A 13851-nucleotide genomic window follows, 5' to 3' on the forward strand; every position below is an offset into this window, starting at 1 on the left:
CAAGAACTCAGTCCACAGCGACCAGGACCTCATTTGTGTCATCACCAAGATCCTTCCTGCTAAACTCTCTGTACTGCGCATCTCTGGCAACTCTTTGTTTTATGATTTTTTTTTCACTTCAATCTGGAACCAAGGAGACTTAATATTGATTACGCGTTTGTTCAATAAATATTTACTGAGCACCGATTATTTTAAGGCTGTCCCTGCCCTGGGCTTAGATGGCACAATGTGCTTTTGAGTTGCTCCCTGTCTATAGTTTTTCTCAGTCCACGGGTGCAGGGGAGGACAGAGACAGCAGTCAAGCAACAACAGAAGTGGGCATGAAGGCTACCTAACCCAGCCAGGGAGAGGACCAGGACGAGGTCACGGCTGGTTCCTCAGAGGAGGTGACACCTGAACTGAGTCAGAAACCAGAAAACCAGTTGCCAAAGAGTTGATTCTGACTCATGACAACCCCATGTGTGTCAGAGCAGAACTGTGTTCTATAGTGTTTCCAGTGGCTGATTTTTCAATAGATTGCCAGGCCTTTCTTCCAGGGTGCCTTGGGGGGGGACACATAAACTTTTCCTTAGCAACCAAGCACTTGACCATTTGCACCACCCAGGGGCACCCAAGCAGAGTCGTAAAGGACAAGTTAATAGGAGGGAGAGGAAGCTTGATACCCACTCAGTGGCAGCAAGTGGACGCAGAGACTCTGTATACATGGGAAGAGTCTGGACCAGAGCTGGTAAAGGAGTCTCTTCTTGGATGTCCCTGGATTGTGAACACCACACGCTTAAGAGGGCTGGTGAGACTTCTCTCCCTCACACGGCTATTTCTAACTCTATTCCTCACTTCCTTTCTGTGGTTCTCTTGATGTCAATGGCGGGGAAACAAATCATGCTAGCACAATGCCGGGCTTTCTTGCAAGTTGCAATCAACTTGGCTGCTATAGCTCTCTCCACGTTACTTATACTATGGCAAAACCCCCGGGGAGGGTGAGTGGAAATGTACCTGTAAATATTAAGGTTGGTCCTAAAAGCACATTATTGGTTTGTTGTATAATACCCTCTGGTGGCATTGAGGCCTTATTAATAACTAAAACCTGTCAAACAGTAATTATATTTCTGGGGCCAGGATCGTGTTCGTGCCATTGTCCTGTTTAAACACAAAAGGGAAGGTGTGAATTATTTAGGCAGCTGACTTGAAGTGAATAAGCCACCAGCCCTGTGTGCAGTCAGTAACTGTCTCTCAACTCCTTGCAGAATCTCGGTGTCTTCGCTGACCTTCCCTTGATGTGCTTGCAAATCTCTCCGAGAACATCACGCTGGATCGCTGATGCGGCTGCCCGAGCAATCCGGAGAGGGGAAGCCTGAGAATGAGGAAAAGGGGGACCAAGGAGCCCCCTCAGGGGGCAAGGAGCCATCACGAAGCCAGGCCCCCAACTTCCCCACTTGGCAAGTCTTCTCCCCCCAAACCCTTTGGAGAAACAAGCTTTCCTGAGTGTTTGTTCAGGACCTTGAGTGTTTGGCAGCCCTCAGGTAGGGGGTGGGGAGGGGTCTGGAAGCCTTTGCTGTTGAGTGTTGGGGGAGTGGAGAGCTGGGGAGGGGTGCTGAGTGGATGAGCTGGCTCAGCTGGGTACACATAGTTGATGATATTTCTTGAGCCTAACAGGTTCCCATGGGTTCTAGTTGAGATGTGTGGATGGGACAAGGTGGGGGCTTGGAAACAGACTCTATCAGGGGCTGACTAGCGGGGGAGCGCTTGTTAGAAACAACAGCGACAGACGTGGTTTACAGAGTACTTACTATGTAGCCTAGGCTATGGGAATTTACACAGAAAGTCTCAAGGAATTCTCCTAACAACCCAACTAGGGTTTATTAACCCCATTTTAAAATTATTGTAAATATATGTGTAACGCACCTTTTGCCATTTCAACATTTTTCATGTGTACAGTTCACTGGCACCAACTACATCAGTCATGTTGTACAACCATCACCAACACCCGCTGCCAAGTTTTCCATCACCACAACCAGAAACGCACTACTTCCTAAACAAGGATATTCCTGCTTTCTCCTTCTATCCCGTCCTTGGTAACAACTGATAACTTTGATCTCTATGTTTTTGCCTATTCTAGGTATTTCAGGTAAGTCAGATCATACAATGTTTGTAGTTTTTTGTGACCCCATTTTTAAAGGAGAAAAGTCAGACAGACATTAAGAAACTTATCCCAGATCACACAAAGGCAAATCTGGAATTCCTACCCAAGTCTCTCTGAATCCAAAAAATATTCCTAACCACTGGACAGCCCTACCTCACCTCGTTTATAGGGAAGCAGCTCAGTTCAGGGTGGGAGTGAAGCCGTCAACTAATAGGTTCTTGTCAAGCAGACTAGCAAAGTGAAGTCAGCCAGATGCAGAGTTGGAAGAACAGAAAGGTTTATCTGTAGTTGGCAAACTGGGAGGCAGGCAGAGCCTCATGACCTAAGGCTGCCAGCTCCCTGAACCAGGGCAGATTTGCTTCTTTTATAGGGAGTGACATACATAGGCAAAGACAGTGAGGGGTGGATCTTCAGTCTTGTGATAGGAATATGCTCGCGCGGTCCGCAAGTGACATATACCTAATTCTTGGTGAGTGGGTCTTTGCGTAGGGAACTAAAATGGCGATTGCTTGCTACTGCCACCCCAGGAGTGTCGTGTAGCAGGTGAATTCTAGTCAGTACACCTGCGCCTCAGCCTCCCGCCAGGAGAAGAGAAGAAACCTGGGGATTTGACCAATCATGGTGAAGTGCTGTAGAAAAATGTAGCAAGGGTAGACTTTCTGAAAAATAACTGTTATGGAATGGTTAACAACCTGCTCATGACCGCCTGCTTCAAGAGGACTTACAGATTACCAAGACACTGGCTTTCCTGGATGCTTGAGCTTGCTCTTTTTCTCCTCTTTGGAGATGTTTTTGTATGTCCAATGGGAGCCACAGTTGGTCCTAGAGAGGAAAAGGGCAGTCGTCAGCCTTAGTATTTACGAAGATATCCTATAGTTAACAGACAAGCCTTCGATGGAGTCTGAAAGACTTTTTGCTCAACATACTCCCACATTAAAAAAATGTTTCTCCAATTTTTTTTTTTTTAAATGGTCTTTGTGTCTTTGGATATTAGGACTTTTTGGCCAGAACTGTTACCTGAGATGAACTAGCTTCATTTCACCTCTCTCTGGGGGGCGGCAGTAGCCTGATGGAATGAGTCAGCTGTTCTCAAAGCATCAGCTTCTCCTTTGGGGGTGAGCATTCCCTCTTTTTGGACCCCAGGCCTGACCTGAGGGCCTCTAGGTCTTCTGGCTTGCTCCCACCATGCATTGCATTCCTTCACACACACAGCACGACTCACTTTTGATCATTTCTTCCTTGTGGGCACACCCACACTTGCGTTGAAGATTTCTCTGGGCAGAGAAAGACACCTAAAAAGAAAAAGCATGAGATGGGGGCATAGGAGGGGTGCAGCTGCCGAGGCCTCAGCACCTGGGGATTGGACATGGAGGGAGAGGGGACATAGCTCATCCGGAATGTGTTCTCACATCTGTTTCTAGCGGAGTCTCTCAGGGTACATTGTCTCTTGTCCTTCAGTTCTGGGTTGGGGATGTTCTTCAGAGAAAGCACAGCCTAGGTATTGGAACTAGCCTACAGAGCACCAGAGCCCTTCTCAGACCCCAAAGAGCTCTCAAAGAGCCAATACACCTTTCCATCTCTGGTGGTCCAGGTGGTTACAAGTGGTATGGGAAGGGTAGGCAAAATTATAGAAAAGGAGTCTTGATGTGTTTCATCTTCCCTCTTCAAATCACTTTCATACCTCCTGGTAACATTTTGGTTGCAAGTAACAGAAACCTAGAGCGCTCCTAAGTAAAAAGAGAAACATGTTGGGCAGACTTCCAGGGGTTCCCGTGGAATCCAAGACCAGTGATACACTTGGACTTTAGGAATGGCTAGAACAAGGGCCTAGAGAAGTAGAAAACTCAGGAAGGCTGCATCTCTTTGCCTGTCTATAGCTCTCTGTTGTCTCTGTCCATGTGGAAATTGTTACTGTCAATAGCTGTCATGGTGGCAGCCAGCCTGAATCAGTATGGCCTCAACTACAAATTCCCTGGCAGAATGGGCTCATTGCTGCTCACCCCTGATCAAATTTCCTGTGTCCAGGAGAGAAGGGTCTTGTTGTATAAACATGGCTACTTCCCCTATAAACACATGGATGGAAGAGGGGAGGGGCAATGGCCAGAGAGGAAGGGCACCTCCTGAGCCCAATTCGTTGAGATATTGGATTGGCATCTGTGGTGGTTAAGATTGTGTGTCAGCGTGGCTGGGCCATGATTCGCAGTGTGTATGTGTGATCACCCCCAGGAGCAGATCTGCTGCGAGTAGCCAAGCAGTTGAAGGGGAGTTTCCTTGGGCGTGTGGCCTGCATCTGAATGTAAGTGGATGTTCTGGCTTTTGCTTGCTGTGGATCCTGCAGCTGCCTCCTGCTCGTCTGACCTCCAGTTCTTGGGACTTGAACTAGCAGCTTACCTGCTGATCTTGGGATTCATTGATCTTCACAGCCTGTGAGCAAGATCCCTGCTCTATGACCTGTCAATATTAGGTTTACCAGCCCCTGCGTCTTTGTGAATCAGGAGAAGCTTCCATCCTGATCCATGGTCTTGGAACATCCCAGCCTCTACAACCATGTGAGCTGTTTCCTTGATATAAATATCTCTCTGTATATATTTATACGCTTACTGGTTTTGCTTCTCTAGAGAACCCAGCCTAAGACAGTGTCTCATTCTTGAACTTAATTGGCTATCCAATAAGTACTGGTAAGGTGTTTGCTATTAATGTTCAAAGTCGGGGCCCCTTAAAAATGGTTGTCCCTACAAGACCCAAAGGAGTGAAATGTGGAACAAAAGAGCAGGATGGATAGAGCAGAGTGTGGAGAAAGATAACCTTATACAGAGGGCAGGGACTGGAAAAGGTGCCCCCACCCCACCTCCGGCCTTCCTCCCAGCCATTCTTCTCCCACTTGTCATCCTAGAGGCTTGCTGAGGAGTTCCCCAGGCTGTCCATTTCTGTCTCTGCTAAGGTGTGGCCAGAATTCCCCTTGATGTATCTGGTGGAGAGGACCTGGATGTGGGACCTCCTTCTCTTCTACTCCTTCCTCTCAAGCAATGAAGACTTGTCTCTAACCTGCTAAGGTGTTGACTCCTTAGATTGAACACCTGAAAGAATGATCTTCTCCTCTTGTCAAGATGATGGGATCGGGGGGTCTTTGGACTGGTCTGGAGCTAACTCATGATGCTCAGTAGGGCCAGGAAGCCAGCCAGAAGACAGACCCCAAGGAATAGAGAGATACTCAGGTAGCTTCAGAAAACTCTGGTTCTAAGTAAACAACCCCACTACTCTTGTGCCGTTCCAGCCCAATCTGAAGGAGGCTTTGCTAATACAGGGAGAAATGCACTATTGATATATGAGATAAAAATAGTCCATGTTCCAAACAAAGTGTTTTTTAGTATTTTCAAATGAAAACGTGTAGACAAAGCAAGGATTTAGAATGCATGACTCATTAAATTGCTGACTCTAAAAGCAATGGAAATTCAAAGGTTTTTTCTTTTTCCTCTCCCTATTTCTCCATCCCACCCCTGCCCTGAATAGCTTATAAAAAGAGTTTCTACATAACCAGGACTCATAAATTGCCCCCCCCCCACTCCGCCCCATTTAAGGTCCTGGATAGGGAAAGGTTGAAGGAACTCAACCTTTACTGCCTGATTCCCGTACCAGCCTCTCTAGCTAGATTGGGATCATTGACCAGAATCCCCCCTTGCCCACCAATCCTCATTTCTGCTCCTCGTGCCTCCCTGCCCTGTCTCTAACAAGTATCCAAAGCCTTCCATGGAACCACTGTGACACTGCTCCCCTGCCCCAATGCCTGGCTCTGCTGGACCTCAGCAGAGTTCAACTCATCAGCCCAAACAAGCATGTTTCATCAGTAAGCACTAACTCTAGGACTTAAGTCTTGGGAGGAGTCTACACCATGAGTACTGAACCAGGATTTGGTAGTGGGTACCACCATCTACTTACTGTGCGGTCTTGGGCTCCTTCTTGGGCCGTAACTGAAGGGTTAGGCCTGGTCAGTGCTGCTCAATTTTTTGTCTCACAAAAGACTTTCTAAAATAAGCCTTATATGTAATCCAGTACTGGAAACAGAAAAGAAGACCCACTCGAGCTGAAGCAAAGGGTATGTGTATGTGCATTTGGGAGGATGGGGAGGTGGGCTTTAGAGCCCCTGAGAGGAGCAGTGAGATGTTTCACTTGAAGGGGCTGTGGGTAGACCTTCATATCATAGTTTCCTAATGGTTGTTTAGAAATCCATGCCATCAGGAATGTCTCCTCCTACCTCTCCTTGTTGACATCACTGGCTTTCCTCATCATCATCCCACCCTCCTTGAATTCCTTGGCAGCTAGTTCAGTCTTTCTGTCCTGAGTCCTGGTGTCATTTTGGGGAGCTTAAATGGCCATGTGGTTGACCAGGCCACATTGTCACCTCAAATTGCCTTAACTTCAACTCTGATGACTTCTTTTCCACTTGACTTTCACTCCTGTGGCCTCAACCTTGACCTTGTCATCCTCTAGAATAGCCCGACCTCTGAGATCTCACACTGCAATACTCCTGTCTGGGACAACCTCCTCTACAGCTGTTCACCATTGCTATTCCTACTCCAGGATATGGACCACTCTGAGAGAAAGCCCTACATGGATATGGGACATGGATATGTGTGCCTACATGTTCATATCTTCAGCTCCAACAAGGTTCTCAGTGTGGCTCAGCAGTTCTTCTAACAGCCCCTGGTCAGGTCTCTTCACCACTCTCCACCATGACTCTTTCAACCCTTACCCACTCTTCTAAGAACGACATCACTTCCTTATTCACGAATCAAAGTCCCCAGGTAGAAAGTTCTTCAGCTTTCTGCTCACTTCTCTGTCACCGTTTTTGGCTCTTCCTGCTTATCACAGTGGGGAGGAGTCCCTTCAGTCCCTCCATTTGTCCAAGGACCACCTGCCACATGTACTCAAACATCTATTCCCTGCCACCCTCCCTTCAGGGACCTAATTCCATCATTCCTTTGTCCTATTCTTCAAACTCTTCCTGTTGCTGGGTGGAAACCCCAGGTTCTGCTTGGCATGACCTGCCTCAGCTAATAAATGAGAGACCGAGGTGGGAGATTAGAAACGCACGTTTATTTCATTCCACAAGGAAAGGAAATGGTCGGAGCTGCTGCCGCCAGGACAGCTCAGTGAGGGTGAGGGGGAAGCAACGTTCCTAATCATACCATGCAGGTGCAGTGGGGTTTACATATAACTTCATGCATCGCCTGTTCAGAAAATGGCGGTTAAACTCCACCCAGACCAGGGAAGTTACTATGTTATGTATCAGGTCTGAAAGGTTATCCTGAATGTCAACATGGCGACTAAACCAGTTTCCGCCTGTTTCCTCAAGTTGTAGGCAGCAGTTAAGGAGAAGGGAACCAGGATGTTAATGTAAGGCTATTGGGTGTGTCAAACAAAGGAACAAGGATGTTAATGTAAAGCTATTGGTGTACCAAGCAAGCTGCTTGAGGCAGTGAAGTTTTCCACAGTCTGGGAACCTCTGTACTCTTCCTTCTTCCCCTAACTATATACATTTGTTCCAATATCAATCATTTAAAAAAAGAAAAAAAGTTGAAAGTTTTATCATGTTCTTCAAACTTTTTGGGGGGGGAAAAACTGCCTGTATTTGTTCCATTTCTCTACCTTTTATTTACTTCTCACCTCACTGTAACCTGGCCTCTGCTCCCATCAGCCCACTGATCCTATTCACACAGGGGTAGTGTGGGAACAGGGGGTGGGTCCGTTCAAAACTTAGCTCAGCATCAAAATTTATCTGTGAGTTTAAAAAATATGTATATGGTTGTAGGCTCTTCCTACCAAATAAGAAGCTTTGCAAGAAGGGCCCAGCAATCTGCTGCCCCCAGTTCCTTTGTTCCTTGGGGTCCATCACTAACAGCCTCTCGAGGCTCCCAGAAGCCCCAGTTGGGCATGTCCTGCTACTACAACGCCAGGCGTGCTTTGCTCTTTTTTGTTCCGTTGGCTGAATCTTGTCCTTTCCCTTTTCTTTTCAGTTCCAGCCTTCTAAATGAGTACTTTAGTGAGTAAGAATCAGAGCAAAGCTGGCTCCCAGGAGGCAGAGGTCAAGTATGCCTCTGTTTTCCAGCTTCTCCATTTTCTCTGATGTCAGTTGCTCCCTTCTCCAGGGCACTTTCTCTCTCTCTGTCTCTCTGCTGAGTTGGGTGATTCGCTATATCATCACACGGAACTCACAGACTACACTTATGGTCACGTGGTTTGTTCAGATAAAGGTTGTAACTCAGAAGTACAGGGTGTGAACGGCAGGAATAACAGGACACAGCTCAGGAGTGGCTCAGGAACAACATGAGGAAGTACTTGGGGGAGGCCTGGAAAGGTACCCGAAGTGGAAGGCTTGTGCCTGCCCAGGAAGCTCCCCTTCCAGGATTCTCTCCTAAGGAAGCCTCCTCAGCCTTAGTGTTTCCGGCTTTCGTCAGCCCATCCATGCGCTCATCGGTTAACTAGGTGGGCTCCCAGGACAGCTCCTACATGTTAATGCAAACCCTGAGGAGTGGTCACTGTAGTCCAGCTCTTCTGAGGGCTGTTCCGCGCAGCCAGGGAGAAAGGCCAAACTGCCTGAGGTAATGTAATGCTTAACCCCAGGCCATTGAGTTGGAATTTTCAAATGATCTCAGCTGAAAATCTTTTGATCACTCTTTCACCTTCCCAGAGATTCTCTGACCCAAACCCTTGGAACTCCTCGGTATTCTTCGAATGCAGGGTGTCACAAATTGATGACCCCAGAACATCAGTGCTGCTAAGTAGTCCTCTGAAAGGGCTTCATGGTCAGTAAAATCCAGATGATGGATGCTCTATGCTGTGTCTGTGTCTATATCTTGGAGAATATCAACGCACGCTAAAATCTTAGAGATGTCCTACAGCAAAGGAAATGGGTTATCTTTGTTTAACTCGGCTTTTCCAAACCCAGCTGGATCATGAAGCCCTGGGTATGTGTTTGTGTGTGTGTGTGTGCGTGCGTATGTACACATGCATGTGGAAAAGCCTTGAAATCTGCTAAAAAAAAATCATTTTCTTCCTCCTTCCCTTTCCTCCTTCCTTCCCCCCTCCCTCAACACCCACTTGAGTGCACACAGACACACACACAGAGATAGACACACACAGACACAGTCGTACAAGGGAGTTCTACGACTCCAGAGACACCAAACCAAAACCAAACCCACTGCCATCGAGTTGATTCTGACTCATAGCGACCCTACAGGACAGAGTAGAACTGCCCCATAGAGTTTCCAAGGAGCGCCTGGTGAATTTGAACTGCAGACCTTTTGATTAGCAGCTGTAGCTCTTAACCACTACTCCACCAGGGTTTCCCCAGGGGCACCATTCATTATTAACCAAGAATACAATGTGAATGGCACCTCTGGAAGTCATGCAATATGTAAAAAATAAACAAGCATGCGTACAGGCAAATACATGTCCTTTGTTATTAATGTGATCACACTGCTCCACAGCTTTTTTCCCCACTCAATAATTTATTACTAACATCCTTTTCTGTTGCACCGATGGGTTTAACCAGCCCCCTACTGATGGCTGTTTAGGGCGTTTTCTTTTTGCTCTCTCAGGCGTCAATGCAGTGAGAGTCTTTGTATGTTTATCCTCAGAAACTTCTGCAAGTTTATCTAAAGAGAAATTTGCCTAAAGAGAAACTTCTGGGTCAAAAAGTCTGTGTGTTTTTTCTTTTGATGGATTTTGCTGGAGAGCTCTCCAGAATCATTGTACCAATTTACCCAATGGAAGGACTTTTGAGGCCGGATGCTGGAGTAGAGGGGAAGGAGGAATAGGGAGGAAGTGCTTAAAGGTGGTGATTGATGGAGTAGTGTCCCCGGGGAAGTGAGAGGGCATAGGATCAAGAACACAGCCTTCTCAAAGAAAAGACATTCCATATTCATAGCCGAAATGTAAATTCTGGACTCCACAGAGCAGACTACAGAAGACCTCAGCTAAGAAATTTTTTACTGGTTCACTTTCCTGCAAAGCCCCAGACCCAATCTCTTGGAAATTCTTCTTTCGCCCAGGGCTCATATACTTCCTGTGTGATTCTTCTAAGGCAACACGTCAGTAATTAATGATTAACGTCAGTGTTAATAAGTATCTCTGTAAGACTGCTCCAGGGTCAGTAACCCAACTGGGCCCTAAAAAAAAACCCAAAAAACCAAACTTGTTGCCGTCTTGTTGACTCCGACTCATAGTGACCCTATACGACAGAGTAGAACTGGCCCATAGGGTTTCCAAGGACCAGCTGTAGATTCGAACTGCTGACCTTTTGGTTAGCAGCCAAGCTCTTAAGCACTGCACTAGCAGGGCTCCAGTTGGGCCTAGGAACCCAGTTTCTCTGTAAGGCCTTTGGCGCAGAAAGATTCTATATGCCTGTCTTTCTTGCGGGAGTCCCTGGGTGGGGTAGATGGTTCATGTGCTCAACTGCTAACCAAAAGGTTGAGGGTTCAAGTCCATTAAGAGGTGTGTCAGAAGAAAGGACTGGAGATCTACTTCTGAAAAATCAACCATTGGAAACCCTATGGAGACAGTTCTACTTGGACACACATGGGGTCATCATGAGTCAGAACTGACTCCACGATAACTGTTTTGGTTTGGGTTTTTGGGGTCCTTATGATAGGGCCGCTATGAGTCAAAATTGACTCAACATCAGCGGGTTTCGGTTTTTGGTATACTTGCCCAGGTGCCCCGGCAGTGGGTCAGGGCCTGTCTGGCATCACAGGATAAACAAGATGCAAAATCACACAATACCCATGTCACCTCACGGCAGGAAATTTAAAACATCTTAATATTAAAGCATAACTTGATGTGTTACGGTGTAGATCGCTAGTTTGCAAGACAAAAAGGTTGGACTTCAAAGGTGGTTTCTTGCTTGCAGAAGACTGTTTTGGGCTATGCCCCTATAATTGTCTACCATCAGGAGCCCTGTGGAAAAAAATTAGAATCACTGGGAGGGACCAAATTCATCTAGCACATTACTGGTGTTCGTACCAAATTTTAGTTTGAGCGTTTTGTTCCTGCTGAGAACGTGGAGCAGCGGGGGAGGGAAAGGGCTAATGTCCATTTCCTAAATAGCCTTGCTATTAGTCGTTGTTGTTAATTGCCATCCAGTCAGCCCCCAACTCATGGGACCCCATGCTCAATGGAATGAGATACTGCCTGGTCCTGCGCCATCTCCAGGATTGGTTACAGATTGATGTTGTGATCCATAGAATTTTCCTTGGCTGATTTTCAGAAGTAGCTCACCAGGCCTTTCTTCCTAGTCTGTCTTAGTCTGAAAGCTCTGCTGAAACCTGTTCAGCGTCATGGCAACACACAAGGCTCCACTGATAGATGGGTGGTGGCTGTGTGTGAGGTGCATTGGCTGGGACTCAAGCCTGGGACTCCCGCATGGCAGGCGAAAATTCTACCAAGGAACCACCAATGCCCCCTCTTAGTAGTCCTTGATCTCAGGTTCAAGTCACTCCAATCCATCACAGAGTCCAAAGAGAACTGGAGAGCAGAAGTGGCCACTCAGTCCTGTTCCATTGTGTGCCCCTCCCCCAACCCCTGCCACTGGAACAAGGTCCAGTTCTCCACCCGTGATCCACGTGGCCATTGCAGGAGCCTCTTCCTCCCGGACCTCTTGTCTCTTCTTACTCCAGTTACCATTGATTTGTAATTAACCACCTCAGACTCATGGGCATAAAACAACCATTGCTTTGTTATGCTCATGGAGCCTATGGGTCAGGAAGTCAGACAGAACACGGTGGGATTGACTTGTCTCTGCACCGTGATGGCTGGAGGTGATTCAGATGGCTGGGGCTAGAATCATTTGGCCACTCATATGTCTGGTGCCCGGGTTGGAATGGCTGAAGGACCAGCTCAGCTGGGAGCATCTCTATGTGACTTCTCCATGTGGCTTGGGCTTCTCCCATGATGGCATTTGGGCTCCAAGAAGGAGCACCCCACCAGAGAGAGCATCCAGAGAGTGAGCCTTCCAAGAGAACCAAGTGAAATCCAGTTGGCCTTTTATGACCTGGCCTGAGAAGAATTACTTCTGCCATACTCTTATGGTCAAAGTACAGGTACTACGTATCAAAGACAGGAGTGCCAAAGAATTTTGGGACCATTTTTCTTTTTTTTTTTGCTTTAAACAATCTTAAGAATTTTAAAGAAATTAAGAGAAAAAAAACCTTTTATATTTACCATTACAGACCCTCTTCATTCATTCCTAAAGATCCAAATTTCCCTTGGATAAATATTTCCTTCAGCTTGAAGAACTTTAGTATTTTTTATAGCATGGTTCTGGTGGTGACAAATTCTTTTAGTTATTCCTTGTCTGAAAATGTCTATTTCACCTTTATTCTGGAAGGATTTTTTTTTTTTTTTTATGTAGGATTCTAGATTGACAGGGTTGGTATATATATATATATATATAAAATATATATATACATATATATATATTTTTTTTCCGTTTTGGTACTGTCTTAGTTATCTAGTGCTGCTATAACAGAAACACCGTAAGTGGATGGCTTTAACAAGCAGAAATGTATTCTCTCAGAGTTTGTTTTTGTTGTTGTTAGGTTCTGTCGAGTCAGCTCAGACTCATAGCAATCCTATGTACAACAGAAAAAAACACTGCCCAGTCCCATGCCATGCTCACAATCATTGTTATACTTGAGGCTGTTATTGCAGCCACTGTGTCAATCCATCTCGTTGAGGGTCTTCCTTTATTTTTGCTCACCCTCTACTTTACCAAGCATAATGTCCTTTTCCAGGGGCTGATTCCTCCTGATAACACGTCCAAAGTATGTGAGATGTAGTCTCGCCATCCTCGCTTCTAAGAAGCATTCTAGTTTTACTTCTTCCAAGACATATTCATTAGTTCTTTTGGCAGTCCATGATACATTCAATATTCTTTGCCAACAGCGCAATTCAAAGTCATCAATTCTTTTTCCGTCCTCCTTATTCGTTGTCCAGCTTTCCCATGCGTATGAGGCCACTGAAAACGCCATGGCTTGGGCCAGTTGCACCTTAGTCTTCAAGGTGATATCTTTGCTTTTTAACACTTTAAAGAGGTCTTTTGCAGTAGATTTGCTCAATGCAATTCGTCGTTTTGATTTCTTGACTGCTGCTTCCATGGGAGTTGGTTGTGGATCCAAGTAGAATGAAATCCTTGACAGCTTCAGTGTTTTCTCCATTTATCATGATGTTGCTTTTTGGTCCAATTGTGAAGATTTTTGTTTTATGTTGAGATGTAATCCACACTGAAGGCTGCGGTCTTTGTTCTTCATTAGTAAGTGCTTCAAGTCTTCACTTTCAGAAAGCAAGGTTGTATCATCTGCATAATGCAAGTTGTTAATGGGTCTTCCTCCAATCCTGATGCCCCATTCTTCTTCATATAGTCCAGCTTCTTGGATTATTTGCTCAGCATACAGATTGAATAAGTATGGTGAAAGGATACAACCCTGATGCACACCTTTCTTGACTTTAAACCATGCAGTATCCCCTTGTTCTGTTTGAATGATGCCTCTTGATCTATGTACAGGTTCCTCATGAGAACAGTTAAGTGTTCTGGAATTCCCATTCTTCGCAGTGTTATCCCTAATTTGTTATGATCCACGCAGTCGAATGCCTTTGCATAGTCAGTAAAACACAGGTAAACATCTTTCTGGTATTCTCTGCTTTCAGCCAGGATC

At 46.0% G+C, this 13851-nt stretch overlaps 1 protein-coding gene across 1 annotated transcript in view; it reads left to right on the forward strand.

Annotated features, from left to right (window-relative positions):
- The first annotated feature begins 1268 nt into the window (after positions 1-1268).
- Positions 1269-13851, forward strand: part of CALN1 (calneuron 1) — a 535451-nt gene continuing 522868 nt past the window's right edge. Inside the window, exon 1 of the mRNA XM_049902727.1 lies at positions 1269-1440. Within this exon, the coding sequence (XP_049758684.1) occupies positions 1318-1440 (123 nt within the window). The 5' untranslated portion in view covers positions 1269-1317. The remainder of the gene's footprint in view (positions 1441-13851) is intronic.

The sequence above is a fragment of the Elephas maximus genome, chromosome 12, assembly GCF_024166365.1.
Source record: "Elephas maximus indicus isolate mEleMax1 chromosome 12, mEleMax1 primary haplotype, whole genome shotgun sequence".
Lineage (NCBI taxonomy): Eukaryota > Metazoa > Chordata > Mammalia > Proboscidea > Elephantidae > Elephas > Elephas maximus.